The sequence below is a fragment of the Mustela lutreola genome, chromosome 4 (assembly GCF_030435805.1).
Source record: "Mustela lutreola isolate mMusLut2 chromosome 4, mMusLut2.pri, whole genome shotgun sequence".
In the NCBI taxonomy this organism is placed as follows: domain Eukaryota; kingdom Metazoa; phylum Chordata; class Mammalia; order Carnivora; family Mustelidae; genus Mustela; species Mustela lutreola.
In genome coordinates this window covers 173,427,523-173,443,970 of record NC_081293.1, presented here as the reverse complement: position 1 = coordinate 173,443,970, position 16,448 = coordinate 173,427,523, and the positions used below count along the sequence as shown (strand labels likewise).

Below are 16,448 nucleotides of genomic sequence, written 5' to 3'. Positions count from 1 at the left end.
AACTACTCTTGAATACACATGGAAAAAGTCTATGCTTAATTACATGTAAATTTTAGAGAATGAAAAGTGAGATTTTGAAGGCAGATATGCAATTCATATGGTTAGTTACGTGCTACTAAGCTTTTCAAAATCAAATTTCTATGCTTCTTTTTAAATGGACCTTCAAGTAGAGTTTTTTTTTTAACTCTGTATTTTGAAATAATTATAGAAATCACAGACAATTGCAAAGATCGTATGGAGTAGTTCTGTGTATTCTATACCAGTATCCCCGTGATTGTATCTTAATTAGAGTACAGTATCAAAGCCAGGAAAATGGCATTGGTACGGTGTTTCAAAGATGTTCTTCTGCATGATTTTCTAAAATTTTTACAGTTTTATGTTTTACAATTAAATGTATGATCCATTCTACATTAATTTTTGAAAAAAGAATGAGATGTAGGTTGAGGTTCAGTTTTGGCCTATGAATATCTAGCTGCTTAAGCACCATTTGTTGGAATGACAAAACCATTGAATTGGTTTTGCTCCTTTGTTAGAAAATAAGTTGGCTAAATTTCAACTGATGCATTTTTTGGTTCCACTTGGCCTTGGGTTCTCTATTCATTCCATTGATTTATATATTTATCTGTCCACTAATACCACGTGCTCTTAATTATACTAGTTATGGAGTAAATCTTTATATCGGGTAGAATAATTTCTCCCACCCCCCCCAATTAGGTACTTTAGTTTCTTTGCCTTTCCATTTACATTTTAGATAACCTGGCCTCTATGCACAGAAAATCCTCCTGGGATTTTTTTTTAGGAATTGTGTGAAATCTGTATATTAATTTGGAGAGAATTGACCATCTTTACTATTCAGTTGATGAATATGGCATTTCTCTTTATATATTCTTCATTATCTTCCATTACCATTTTTGTGGGTTTCAGCTAACAAGTCCTATACAAGCTTTATTAGATTTATACCTAAGTATTCCCCATTTTTTGAGCAATTGTAGGTGGCACTGTATTTTTTTTTAATTTTTATTTATTTATTTGATAGACAAATCACAAGTCGGCAGAGAGGCGGCAGAGAGAGAGAAAGAGAGAGAGGAGGAAGCAGGCTCCCTGCTGAGCAGAGAGCCCGATGTGGGGCTCAATCCCAGGACCCTGGGATCATGACCTGAGCCGAAGGCAAAGGCTTTAACCCACTGAGCCACCCAGGTGCCCGGTGGCATTGTATTTTTAATTCATATATTGTTAGCATATAGACACACAATTGATTTTTGTGTGTCAGTCTTGTGCCTTGCTAAGTTAATTTATTACTGCTAGGAGTTTTGTTTTTGTTTTTGTAAATTCTTTGGGATTATCCATACAGACAAACATGTCATCTGCAAATAAAGACAACTTTAGTTTTTTTTTTTTTTTTGATTTGTATGCCTTTATTTTCTTCTCTTGCCTTATTGCATTGGTGAGGATTTCCAATGCTGTGTTGAATAGTGATGGTGAGAATGGACATTCTTGACTTGTTGCTGATCTTAGGCGAAAAAGTATTGTCCTTCACCATCCAGTATGAGGTCAGGTGTAGATTTTCGTAGGTGTTCTTTATCAAGTTGAGGAAATTCTCTATTACTAGTTTTCTGGGACTTTTTATCATGAATGGGTGTTGAATTTGTCAGAATGCATGTTCTGTATTAAGGTGATTATGTGATTTTTCTTAAATCTGTTAATATAGTAGATTATATTAACTATTCAAATGTTAAAACACCTGTGTATTCATAGGCTAAACCTCACTTGGTCATGGTTTATGATTTTTTTAATATAATGCTGAATTCTATTTACTAATGTTTTGTTAAGGAGGATTTTTGCCTATATACTAATGAGGCATTTGGCTTGTAGTTTTCTCGTGATGTCTTACTCTGGTTCTAATATTGTAATACTGGCTTTATAGAATAAATTTGGAGGTATGCTGTTTTCTGAAAGAGTTTTTGTAGAGGTAGTGTTAATTCTTTCTTAAAAACTTTTGGGGGGAGGAGTCAAGATGGCGGAGAAGTAGCAAGCTGAGACTGCTTCAGCTAGCCGGAGATCAGCTAGATAGCTTATCTAAAGATTGCAAACACCTGAAAATCCATCGGCAGATCGAAGAGAAGAAGAACAGCAATTCTGGAAACAGAAAAACAACCACTTTCTGAAAGGTAGGACCGGCGGAGAAGTGAATCCAAAGCGACGGGAAGATAGACCCCGGGGGGAGGGGCCGGCTCCCGGCAAGCGGCGGAGCAACCGCGCACAAAATCAGGACTTTTAAAAGTCTGCTCCGCGGAGGGACATCGCTCCAGAGGCTAAACCGGAGCGAAGCCCACGCGGGGTCAGCGTGGCCTCAGGTCCCGCAGGGTCACAGAAGGATCGGGGGTGTCTGAGTGTCGCAGAGCTTGCGGGTATTGGAACGGGAAAGCCGGCTACAGAGACAGAGCCGACAGTAAGCTCGCAGCTCCGTGTTACCTTGAACCGGTCGCAGGCTCGGTGAGCTCGGAGCGCGGCCGGAGGTCAGGCAGACGGGAGTAACTGGGCGCTGTTCTCTGAGGGCGCACTGAGGAGTGGGGCCCTGGGCTCTCGGCTCCTCCGGGCCGGAGACCAGGAGGCCGCCATTTGTATTCCCGTCCTCTGGAACTCTACGGAAAGCGCTCAGGGAACAAAAGCTCCTGAAAGCAAACCCGAGCGGATTACTCACCCCGGCCCCGGGTAAGGGCGGTGTAATTCCGCCTGGGGCAAAGACACTTGAAAATCACTACAACAGGCCCCTCCCCCAGAAGATCAACAAGAAATCCAGCCGAGACCAAGCTCACCTACCAAGGAGTGCGGTTTCAATACCAAGGAGAGCAGCAGAATTCCAGAGGAGGAGAAAGCCAAGCACGGAACTCATGGCTTTTTTCCTGTGATTTTTTTTAGTCTTGCAGTTAATTTAATTTTTTCTTTTTCATTTTTTTTTTTTTTTCTCGCCTTCGGGTAAAATTTTTTTTTTTTTTAACTGTTACCTTTTTCTTTTTTAACGATTTTTTACTAGTTTATCTAATATATATATATATTTTTTTACATTTTTCTTAGGTGTTTTCTTTTTTTAAAAAAAATTCTTTTCTTTTTTTTTTTTTTTTTTTTTTTTTTTTCTTTTTTCTTTCTTCCTTTTTGAACCTCTTTTTATCCCCTTTCTCCCCACTCACGATTTTGGATCTCTTCTAATTTGGCTAAAGCATATTTTCCTGGGGTTGTTGCCACCCTTTTAGTATTTTACTTGCCCCTTCATTTACTCTTATCTGGACAAAATGACAAGACGTAAAAATTCACCACAAAAAAAAGAACAAGAGGCAGTACCGAAGGCTAGGGACCTAATCAATACAGACATCGGTAATATGTCAGATCTAGAGTTCAGAATGACAATTCTCAAGGTTCTAGCCGGGCTCGAAAAAGGCATGGAAGATATTAGAGAAACCCTCTCGAGAGATATAAAAGCCCTTTCTGGAGAAATAAAAGAACTAAAATCTAACCAAGTTGAAATCAGAAAAGCTATTAATGAGGTGCAATCAAAAATGGAGGCTCTCACTGCTAGGATAAATGAGGCAGAAGAAAGAATTAGTGATATAGAAGACCAAATGACAGAGAATAAAGAAGCTGATCAAAAGAGGGACAAACAGCTACTGGACCACGAGGGGAGAATTCGAGAAATAAGTGACACCATAAGACGAAACAACATTAGAATAATTGGGATTCCAGAAGAAGAAGAAAGTGAGAGGGGAGCAGAAGGTATACTGGAGAGAATTATTGGGGAGAATTTCCCCAATATGGCAAAGGGAACAAGCATCAAAATTCAGGAGGTTCAGAGAATGCCCCTCAAAATAAATAAGAATAGGCCCACACCCCGTCACATAATAGTAAAATTTACAAGTCTCAATGACAAAGAGAAAATCCTGAAAGCAGCCCGGGAAAAGAAGTCTGTAACATACAATGGTAAAAATATTAGATTGGCAGCTGACTTATCCACAGAGACCTGGCAGGCCAGAAAGAGCTGGCATGATATTTTCAGAGCACTAAACGAGAAAAACATGCAGCCAAGAATACTATATCCAGCTAGGCTATCATTGAAAATAGAAGGAGAGATTAAAAGCTTCCAGGACAAACAACAACTGAAAGAATTTGCAAATACCAAACCAGCTCTACAGGAAATATTGAAAGGGGTCCTCTAAGCAAAGAGAGAGCCTACAAGTGGTAGATCAGAAAGGAACAGAGACCATATACAGTAACAGTCACCTTACAGGCAATACAATGGCACTAAATTCATATCTCTCAATAGTTACCCTGAATGTGAATGGGCTAAATGCCCCTGTCAAAAGACACAGGGTATCAGAATGGATAAAAAAACAAAACCCATCTATATGTTGCCTCCAAGAAACACATTTTAAGCCCGAAGACACCTCCAGATTTAAAGTGAGGGGGTGGAAAAGAATTTACCATGCTAATGGACATCAGAAGAAAGCAGGAGTGGCAATCCTTATATCAGATCAATTAGATTTTAAGCCAAAGACTGTAATAAGAGATGAGGAAGGACACTATATCATACTCAAAGGGTCTGTCCAACAAGAAGATTTAACAATTTTAAATATCTATGCCCCCAACGTGGGAGCAGCCAACTATATAAACCAATTAATAACAAAATCAAAGAAACACATAAACAACAATACAATAATAGTAGGGGACTTTAATATTCCCCTCACTGAAATGGACAGGTCATCCAAGCAAAAGATCAGCAAGGAAATAAAGGCCTTAAATGACACACTGGACCAGATGGACATCACAGATATATTCAGAATATTTCATCCCAAAGCAACAGAATACACATTCTTCTCTAGTGCACATGGTACATTCTCCAGAATAGATCACATCCTCGGTCCTAAATCAGGACTCAACCGGTATCAAAAGATTGGGATCATTCCCTGCATATTTTCAGACCACAATGCTCTAAAGCTAGAACTCAACCACAAAAGGAAGTTTGGAAAGAACCCAAATACATGGAGACTAAAGAGTATCCTTCTAAAGAATGAATGGGTCAACCGGGAAATTAAAGAAGAATTGAAAAAAATCATGGAAACAAATGATAATGAAAATACAACGGTTCAAAATCTGTGGGACACAACAAAGGCAGTCCTGAGAGGAAAATATATAGCGGTACAAGCCTTTCTCAAGAAACAAGAAAGGTCTCAGGTACACAACCTAACCCTACACCTAAAGGAGCTGGAGAAGGAACAAGAAAGAAACCCTAAGCCCAGCAGGAGAAGAGAAATCATAAAGATCAGAGCAGAAATCAATGAAATAGAAACCAAAAAAACAATAGAACAAATCAACGAAACTAGGAGCTGGTTCTTTGAAAGAATTAATAAAATTGATAAACCCCTGGCCCGACTTATCAAAAAGAAAAGAGAAAGGACCCAAATAAATAAAATCATGAATGAAAGAGGAGAGATCACAACTAACACCAAGGAAATACAAACTATTATAAGAACATACTATGAGCAACTCTACGGCAATAAATTTGACAATCTGGAAGAAATGGATGCATTCCTAGAAACATATAAACTACCACAACTGAACCATGAAGAAATAGAAAGCCTGAACAGACCCATAACCAGTAAGGAGATTGAAACAGTCATTAAAAATCTCCAAACAAACAAAAGCCCAGGGCCAGACGGCTTCCCGGGGGAATTCTACCAAACATTTAAAGAAGAACTAATTCCTATTCTCCTGAAACTGTTCCAAAAAATAGAAATGGAAGGAAAACTTCCAAACTCATTTTATGAGGCCAGCATCACCTTGATCCCAAAACCAGACAAGGATCCCACCAAAAAAGAGAGCTATAGACCGATATCCTTGATGAACACAGATGCGAAAATACTCAACAAAATACTAGCCAATCGGATTCAACAGTACATTAAAAAGATTATTCACCACGACCAAGTGGGATTTATTCCAGGGCTGCAAGGTTGGTTCAACATCCGCAAATCAGTCAATGTGATACAACACATCAATAAAAGTAAGAACAAGAACCATATGATACTCTCAATAGATGCTGAAAAAGCATTTGACAAAGTACAACATCCCTTCCTGATCAAAACTCTTCAAAGTGTAGGGATAGAGGGCACATACCTCAATATCATCAAAGCCATCTATGAAAAACCCACCGCAAATATCATTCTCAATGGAGAAAAACTGAAAGCTTTTCCGCTAAGGTCAGGAACACGGCAGGGATGTCCATTATCACCACTGCTATTCAACATCGTACTAGAGGTCCTAGCCTCAGCAATCAGACAACAAAAGGAAATTAAAGGCATCCAAATCGGCAAAGAAGAAGTCAAATTATCACTCTTCGCAGATGATATGATACTATATGTGGAAAACCCAAAAGACTCCACTCCAAAACTGCTAGAACTTATACAGGAATTCAGTAAAGTGTCAGGATATAAAATCAATGCACAGAAATCAGTTGCATTTCTCTACACCAACAGCAAGACAGAAGAAAGAGATATTAAGGAGTCAATCCCATTTACAATTGCATCCAAAACCATAAGATACCTAGGAATAAACCTAACCAAAGAGACACAGAATCTATACTCAGAAAACTATAAAGTACTCATGAAAGAAATTGAGGAAGACACAAAGAAATGGAAAAATGTTCCATGCTCCTGGATTGGAAGAATAAATATTGTGAAAATGTCTATGCTACCTAAAGCAATCTACACATTTAATGCAATTCCTATCAAAGTACCATCCATCTTTTTCAAAGAAATGGAACAAATAATTCTAAAATTTATATGGAACCAGAAAAGACCTCGAATAGCCAAAGGGATATTGAAAAAGAAAGCCAACGTTGGTGGCATCACAATTCCGGACTTCAAGCTCTATTACAAAGCTGTCATCATCAAGACAGCATGGTACTGGCACAAAAACAGACACATAGATCAATGGAACAGAATAGAGAGCCCAGAAATAGACCCTCAACTCTATGGTCAACTAATCTTCGACAAAGCAGGAAAGAATGTCCAATGGAAAAAAGACAGCCTTTTCAATAAATGGTGCTGGGAAAATTGGACAGCCACATGCAGAAAAATGAAATTGGACCATTTCCTTACACCACACACAAAAATAGACTCAAAATGGATGAAGGACCTCAATGTACGAAAGGAATCCATCAAAATCCTTGAGGAGAACACGGGCAGCAACCTCTTCGACCTCTGCCGCAGCAACATCTTCCTAGGAACAACGCAAAAGGCAAGGGAAGCAAGGGAAAAAATGAACTACTGGGATTTCATCAAGATCAAAAGCTTTTGCACAGCAAAGGAAACAGTTAACAAAATCAAAAGACAACTGACAGAATGGGAGAAGATATTTGCAAACGACATATCAGATAAAGGACTAGTGTCCAGAATCTATAAAGAACTTAGCAAACTCAACACCCAAAGAACAAATAATCCAATCAAGAAATGGGCAGAAGACATGAACAGACATTTCTGCAAAGAAGACATCCAGATGGCCAACAGACACATGAAAAAGTGCTCCATATCACTTGGCATCAGGGAAATACAAATCAAAACCACAATGAGATATCACCTCACACCAGTCAGAATGGCTAAAATCAACAAGTCAGGAAATGACAGATGCTGGCGAGGATGCGGAGAAAGGGGAACCCTCCTACACTGTTGGTGGGAATGCAAGCTGGTGCAGCCACTCTGGAAAACAGCATGGAGGTTCCTCAAAATGTTGAAAATAGAACTGCCCTATGACCCAGCAATTGCACTATTGGGTATTTACCCTAAAGATACAAATGTAGTGATCCAAAGGGACACATGCACCCGAATGTTTATAGCAGCAATGTCCACAATAGCCAAACTATGGAAAGAACCTAGATGTCCATCAACAGATGAATGGATCAAGAAGATGTGGTATATATACACAATGGAATACTATGCAGCCATCAAAAGAAATGAAATCTTGCCATTTGCAACAACATGGATGGAACTAGAGCGTATCATGCTTAGCGAAATAAGTCAAGCAGAGAAAGACAACTATCATATGATCTCCCTGATATGAGGAAGTGGTGATGCAACATGGAGGCTTAAGTGGGTAGAAGAATAAATGAAACAAGATGGGATTGGGAGGGAGACAAACCATAAGTGACTCTTAATCTCACAAAACAAACTGAGGGTTGCCGGGGGGAGGGGGTTGGGGAGAAGGGGGTGGGATTATGGACATTGGGGAGGGTATGTGATTTGGTGAGTGCTGTGAAGTGTGTAAACCTGGTGATTCACAGACCTGGGGATAAAAATATATGTATATAAAAAATATATGTTTATAAAAAATAAAAAAAAAAAAAAAACAAAAAAAACAAAAAACTTTTGGTAGAAGTCTCCAATAAAACTGTTTAGGCTTGGAGATTTTCCAGAGAGGTGAGTTGATAAACTATGAATTCAATGTCTTTAGTAGTTACAGGACTATGTAATGATCTGTTTCATAATGGATGAATTGTGTTAGTTTGTACTTCTTGAGAAATTGGTCTAATTAATCTAAGTTGTCAAATTTACATGGGTAAATCCTTCATAGTATTCCTTTATCCTGTTGATGTCTGCAGTGTCTATGATGCTATCCCATTTCACTTTTGATATTGGTGATTTGTGTCTTCTCTTTTTTTCTGTCACTCTTACTAAAGGATTGTTAATTTTATTGGCCTTTCTAAAGAACAGGCTTTGTTTCATTGATTTTTGCTGTTTTAATTTCTTTCCTTTACTTACTTTAGGTATATGGCATTCCTTTTAGTTAAATACTTAGTGTTATATATTCCTCTCTGTACTCTTTTAGCTATGTCTCACAAATGTTAATAAATTGTATTTTCATTCTTTTCGATGTATTTTTTGATTTCCCTTCAGACTTCCTCTTTGACCCATGGATTATTGAGAAGTGTGTTGTTTAGCTTCCAAGTGTTTGGAAATTTTCCTGTTATCTTTCTGTTACTGATTCCATTGTGGTTTAAGAATACACTTGGTGTGATTTCAAATTTCTTTAAAAAATATTGAGGGGGCGTCTGGGTGGTTCAGTGGGTTAAAGCCTCTGCCTTTGGCTCAGGTCATGATCCCAGGGTCCTGGGATTGACCCTGATATTGGGCTGGCTCTCTGCTCAGCAGGGAGCCTGCTTCCACCTCTCTCTCTCTGCCTGCCTCTCTGCCTACTGATCTTTGCTTGTCAAATAAATAAATAAAATCTTTAAAAAAATATATTTTGTGACTCATGATACAGTCTACCTTTAGTATATGCTCCATGGACACTTGAAAAGAATGTGTATTCTTTTCTCGTTGGGTAGAATGTTCTTTAAATGTCAATTAGACCCTGTTGTTTAATACTGTTGAGTTCTTCCATACATTTGGTAATTTTCCATTGATCAGTTGTTGAGAGAGCACTGTTGATGTAACCAGCTGTGACTGTAAATTTTCTGTTTCTCCTGTCCATTCTATCTGGTTTTGAGTCACCCAGTTTGTACCTCAGTTGCCTGATATATACACATGCAGGTTTACTCTGTCTTGCTGAAGTGACCTTTTGATGATTATGTAATCTCCCTCTCTGTCTGGTCATTTTCTTTGCTCTGGGGTCTGTTTAATTGGTGTTAATACAGCAGCTCCTGCTTTCTTTTGTTTAAGCAGCTTTATTGAGATATAATTCCCATGCCATACAATTCACTCATGTAAAGTATACAGTCGTGTTTTTAGTATATCCACAGATATGTGCAACCAACTCTGCAGTCAGTTTTAGAACATTTTTATACCTCAAAAAAAAAAAAATTATGTCCTTTAGTTGTCTTGCCCTTTTACCCCATCCCCATCTCGTTCCACTCCCTTCTCCCCCGCCCCCCAACCAGCCCAGAGTAGCCATATTTTACTTTCTGTCTCTGTAGAGTTACTTAACTGTTTGGGACATACTATATAGAAGGTATTTTATAATATGTAGAGGTTCCTTTGTCATCAGCCTCTTCACTTAGCACAGGTTTCAAGGTTCATCCATGTAGCATGTATCAGTACTTCATTCCTTTTTATGACGGAATAACCCTCCATCATGTATAGATATATCACGTTTTGTGGATTCGTTCGTCAGTTGATGGACATTTGGTTTGTTTCCACTTTTTGGCTATTATGAATAATGTTTCTATAAACATTTGTATGAAAGTTTTGTATGGCCTTGTTTTCATTTTTCTTGTATATGTACTTAGGACCGGATTTGGGTTCATATAGTAATTCTATGTTTAGCTGTCTGAGGAGCTGCCAGATTATTTTCTGAAGTGGCTGCCCCAGTTTACCTTCCAGCAGCAGTGTAAGAGGGTTCCCGATTTTCCACGTAACACTGCTTCTTATCTGACTTACTGATTACAGCCATCCTATCCTGCTGGGTGTTGAGTGGTATCTTGTTGTGATTTCATTTTGGATTTCACTGATGATTAATGATGATTATTTATGATTATTAATGATGATTATTTAACATCTGTTTATTTGCTTGTTGGGCATTTGTGTATCCTCTTTGGGGAAATGTCTATTCAAACCTTGCTTATTTTTTTTAAATTGGATTCTTTATTATTGAGTAGTAATCCTTTGTTCTTCTGATTAATGGTTACATGATTTTTCTACTCTTTCACATCTTATCTACTGTATCATTATCTTTTTTTTTTTTTTTAAAGATTTTATTTATTTATCAGAGAGAGAGACGGTGAGAGAGCAAGCACAGGCAGACAGAATGGCAGGCAGGGGCAGAGGGAGAAGCAGGCTCCCTGCTGAGCAAGGAGCCCGATGTGGGACTCGATCCCAGGACTCTGGAATCTTGACCTGAGCCAAAGGCAGCTGCTTAACCAACTGAGCCACCCAGGCGTCCTGTATCATTATCTTTAAAGTAACTTTCTTGACCTGAAACCCGTAAAACTAATCTAGGAAAAAAAGCTTTATGACATTGGACTGGGCAATGAATTTTTTGGGTAAGACACCAAAAACCTAGGCAACAAAAGCAGAAGTAGATAAATGGAGATTATATCAAACTAGAAAGCTTTTGGACAGAAAAGGAAACAATCAAGAGAATGGAAAGTCAACCCACTGAATGGGAAAAAAATATTTAAACGATATATTTGATAGATTAACATCCAAAATATGTGAGGAACTCCTGCCACTCACTAGCAAAAAACCAAATAACCTGATTAAAAAATGAGTAAAAGGCCTGAATAGAGATTTCTCAAAAGAGGAATGCAAATGGCCAACGGATATATGAAGTGGTGTCTTACTCTTTAAATGAAATGTCATCCAGTGTTTGTTAGAACAGCATTCACTATCACTTGAAACCATACGTTTGCTGCCAATCTAAATTCTTTGAAAATCAACATACTGTGTGAGAATCAGTTGGCTCTGTGGCTATATAATGAAATATTATAGCTTTTATTATTTGTGAAATTGTGTGTTACAGAATCCTTTATATCAGTAAAGTTTATAATAAACTTAGGCACCTACCTGTATGTGTGTAGGTATGGATGTCCCCTATATGGACATTGGTGTGTCTGTGTGTGTATTCCCATATATGCATCCTTCCCCGTCTCCATCAATCTCAAACCAGTAGTTAATCATTGAATAGTACATCACTGGCAGTATTAAGCATTACCTTGAATTTTTAGAATTGCAGACACCTACAATTTTAGTTTACTAATCCTAATTCAGCACACTGAACCGATACAAGCAAGTGTTCCACTCAACTCTTCTATTTCATAGAATCATGGTGGTCTGTAAGCTGCGACTGGGTGTTAATTACCTCAGATGTAACAATACAAGTGACTGTGGTTAGATGCAGTAATTAAATGAATAGAAGATTCTTCTGGGTACAGAGAAAATTTACATTGATAATCACTAAGAATGTTCACAATTAGGTGAAGTAGGTGAAACTCTCCTTGCTTTCAGATTATAAAAACATCTCACTTCTGTTTCATGTCACATGGATATTGCAAAGAATAGATAAGAGATTATCAATTATTTAATCACCTTTGAGAATGGCGCAAAATATGTGCACCATTGTTTTAAGGATTTTCTAAGATCCTATTTCATAACCTGACACCAAGTGGCAAAAAATGGTCTAGTACTTGGGCCCTGACACTTTTTAATATATTGATTTGTGAAATCTTACTTAAGAACATTGCTTTAAAATTGTTTAATATTAGACTGTCTTCTCTGATGTAGTAGAGATCTTTTAATCTCCATTGCATTTCTTAAACAATTATGTGTATATATAATATCCCCAGCTTTTTTTTTTTTTTTTTTTTTTTTTTCCGGGCATGGCTTTATTTCTCTGATACATGTTTATGTAAAGTATCTAATTCTAAATTTTGTCTTGACTTTTCTCCTTCAGTTTAATGAGTGGTGTTAAGAATAATGTTGGAAGAGGGATCAATGTTGCCCTGGTAAATGGTAAGAATAATTTTACCTTACAGATGTTATCAGTGGATATTCGTGTGGCCCAAAGTAAAATGCCCTCTATTATCAAGGGATCAGGTCAGAAAGTGCTACACTTGAGACTAATGCCTTCTTCCCACCTTCCTCCTAAAAAAAACAACTCTACATGGAGACCTGGTGTCTGAGTGTGAGAGTGTGCTTTCGTGGAAGCATCCCACTCACTGTGCAGTGTGTGGAGAGTTTCCCAGGGGACTGTCAGGCTAAAACCCATCTAACATTAAATTGACGAATTCTGAAGATGTTGGATTCTAACACCATGAAGACAGAGTGGCACAAGGTTGTGTAAATGACAAGGGGGCTGGACTAATGGACGGCTTGGGGAGAGGGGTGAAGAATAAGAATTAATTGTAACTTTTCAGTATTGTCCACATTTGTCACTTATGTTCATTAGTGGAAATAAGTTCTTTGAATCCTGAAGGTCTCAAATGTTCTTACAAAATCAAATCTGAAAATATGAACCCATGAAATAAGGCCTGGCTGCATGCTTGTCTTTTTCTTCTGGTACAATAATCCTGTAAGGCTGTGTAGGGCAATTAGCAACCACAGCCACCTTACCCAGTTCTCAGTATAGGAAAATATTTTTTATTTCTTTCACAACAAAAGATAAGTTTCTGCATTTTTGCTTTCAGTTTCTTATATAGAAGGTTCTGCGTATATTTGTCTAATTGATAGCAAAAAAATACAGTTTAAAAGGGAAATCTGAAAAAATTTTAAATGTTGGCTTTAATGGTAGAAAATGTCATCAATTCATCTTGTTTTAAAAGGTTTACACATTTTTTGGCAGTTCCTAAATAAGGGGCGACGGTAACACGTAAGGACGAAACCTATCTAACTGAATTTAAGTGGTCTACACTCAGCTGTGAACTTGAGTTTGCTGCTCCTTGGCTTATATAGATTCATGAGAAAGTCCAGAATTTCAGTTTATCCAGAAGTTAGTCTTAGAGATATATTTCAGGTGCATACAGTTCAGATTTCAAGTCTTTCTCAAAATAATTCTTTCTCTGCTAAGGAATCCACACCCATCACTGGATAAGATCACTTGTGGTATACAGTGTATATTTCAGTTGCATAATCTGACATGAGTTCCATCTCTTTCAGGGAAAACGGGAGAAGTATTAGACACCAAATATTTTGACATGTGGGGAGGAGGTAAGTGTGGTAACACATAACTGTTCTGTTGCTCGCACTGACTGACTTCTTAAGTCTCCTCAATTTAATATAGCCCATTAATGAGAGATTGATGGTGTGTTTGTGTTAGTTCATTTTCTCTTACTTTTCACTAAATATCCAGCTGTTTTTAAGTATAGGTCATATTGCATATACTTTGCTTTTTTATAGAAATTGGGTGTGTGATTAAGAGCTACTAACAAAATTGAGATTGTAAAAATCTGAGTCCTATTTTCTGCAGGACAACTAATTGAAAGCCTTGGATCCTTTAAGTTTCTGACTAAAATTTTTTAAAAAGAATAAGTAATTTGGAGAAGGGCACAAGCCATTTAAGCATTTTTAACTGAATTCGGGTTTTTTTTTTTTTAAAGATATTATTTATTTATTTGATACAGAAAGAGAGATCACAAGTAGGCAGAGCAGCAGGCAGAGAGAGAGGGAGAAGCAGGCTCCCCAGAACAGAGAGCCCAATGAGGGGCTCAATCCCAGGACCCTGAGATCATGACCTGAGCCGAAGACAGAGGTTTAAACCACTGAGCCACCCAGGAGCCCTGGGTTTTTTTGGTTTTTGTTTTGCATATGATTTGTTAGCCTCAAAAGTAAATTATAATTAGGGTTATTATTAAAGTAGATGAATATTTGAGAGAAGGCATTTTCTTTTTAGTTCATTGCACTTAGAGTGGTTCACAGGTATCTTCCTAATGTGGAAGTTCCTGCAGGAGCAGGTGTAAGTCAGTTACCCACATGCAGAAGCAAGGACCTAGCATCTTGAACAGGAGTTTGCCCAGAAGAAATTTCTTCCTCAAAACTGATGTAAGGCCAAAACTGATTTGATCTTTTGATTCTTTTCTAAGTTGTTGGTTCAGGATATTTCTCAGCATGAAGCTGAGCTCTGTACCTCCCTGTTTCTAGCTCTTTTATGCATTCCTTAGGAGCCAGTAACTGGTAGTCTTCTTGAAATTTATGTTAAGTTTTCAGACCATTCAGCTTTTCTAATACTTCTTCAGCTTGTAATAGATGCAGTGTTTTCTCTGTTTTTTAAATGAGATTAGGAAGCCTTTTCATAGCTGTCAAAAGCTGTTACAAACTTTAGATGCTGCCATCAATTTTAGATTCTAATGGCATAATTGGCCCTGCCAACATTTATTAGGAAACACTGGAAACCTGGAGACAGTCTTGCAAAACCTCTCTTGAAATGGCCAGAAGCTCTGTTGCTTCATCACGGATAGATTAATTATGCCAAAAAGTCTCTTCAAGTGAAGAGATAGCCACAGTTGACTTCCATCTTTGCATTTAAAAGGAAGTGATTTGTTAGCTGCTTTGTTAAATTTTCTCAGAATTGAAAATGCTGTTATTACAAAATAGAATTCAGTTAGAGAACATCTTTGGAATTTTTGCTGTGGAAAGAAACTGAGTAAATTTGAAGCTTGACGTGACCCAGTTCTGAAGCAGTGTTAGATTTGGGGATGACATGGAGACCTGACATTGGAGAGTTCAAGACATAAAACAGTCGGTACTACGTGATCTCCCCCTGGTATCACCAGTGTGTTGTCACCCAAGTGGTTTATTTTTATGTTTTTGTGTATCTTGGTGCACTAGACAAAGCAAGTAATGAACATAATATTTGCCATAATTAGATATAACCTTCATTCCTTCCCCAAGTTTACAGTAATTAGATATGCCCAGAGGATCCCTTAAATCAAAGTGCACGTATGTATGCATGTGTGTTTGTGTGTGTGTATATATTTATATAATTTTTTAAGAAATTGCAGAACCTTTTATGAATTAGATAGAAGCTCTGTATCCTCCACTTAGATAAGTACCCGTACAAACAATTTTACATACGCTCTGAGAATCCGTGAGCTTTTCTTCTACCCTCCTCCCTCATCCCCCGTCAAGTTTCTTTTTTCAAATTTTAAGTCATGCTTTAATACAACGTTGCTGTGGTTTTTTCATTTAACCTCTGGAATATCAGTACAAAAGACACACAGGATCAGTCAGGGTTGGGAAATTCTAAATTGGTGGTGGGATCGATCCTATTAAAGGACAAAGTTCAGTTTTTAACCTGTTCCTAAGATTTATCTCCCTTCTGCTTACTCTCCATTTGAAATTATTGATTTGCAAATGCTTTATATTTTAGTTAATATTAACTTTTAAGAGGTTATCATGATGGCTAGTCACTTAAAAAAAAAAACAAACAAAAACAAAAACTCAAAGCCATCGATCCTTTCTTTTTTTCTTCAGATGTGGCCCCATTTATTGAGTTTCTGAAGTCCATACAAGACGGAACAATAGTCTTAATGGGAACTTACGATGATGGAGCAACCAAGTATGTAAACTTAAAAATACATATTATTTTTGGAACTATAATTAATTACAAAAGCAATACATTTTCAATGAAAAAAAAAATAGAGCAAAGTAATCAAATTCCAGATAAACACGATTAACCTTTTTTATCTGCTTCCTTCTTTCTGTATGTTTGTCAAACACAAGATCCACATACCTCAAGTTTGTTACACTCTTTTCTGTTTTTAACAACCTTGAATTGTTTTCTCTAACGTTAATATTCTTCTAGTAGCATTTTTCATGACCTACCAACAGTTGATCATATGTCCCCCCCTTTATCTAAAGTTTCCCTATTATTGCCACATTTTTTTGTATTACAAATAACATTTTGATAACACCCTTTTCCATAAGTGCTTTTGTACTTTCGATTATGTCCTTAGGGTAAGTTCCTAGAATAGGAGT

General features: G+C 37.5%; 1 protein-coding gene across 3 annotated transcripts in view; it reads left to right on the top strand.

Moving 5' to 3' along the window:
• The window catches only part of FAM3C (FAM3 metabolism regulating signaling molecule C), a 189,728-nt gene that overhangs the window by 159,476 nt on the left and 13,804 nt on the right, over positions 1-16,448 (top strand). For all 3 annotated transcript variants that reach the window (XM_059171689.1, XM_059171688.1, XM_059171690.1), the window contains exons 6-8: positions 12,430-12,488; positions 13,632-13,682; positions 15,945-16,029. In XM_059171689.1, the coding sequence (XP_059027672.1) occupies positions 12,430-12,488; positions 13,632-13,682; positions 15,945-16,029 (195 nt within the window). The remainder of the gene's footprint in view (positions 1-12,429; positions 12,489-13,631; positions 13,683-15,944; positions 16,030-16,448) is intronic.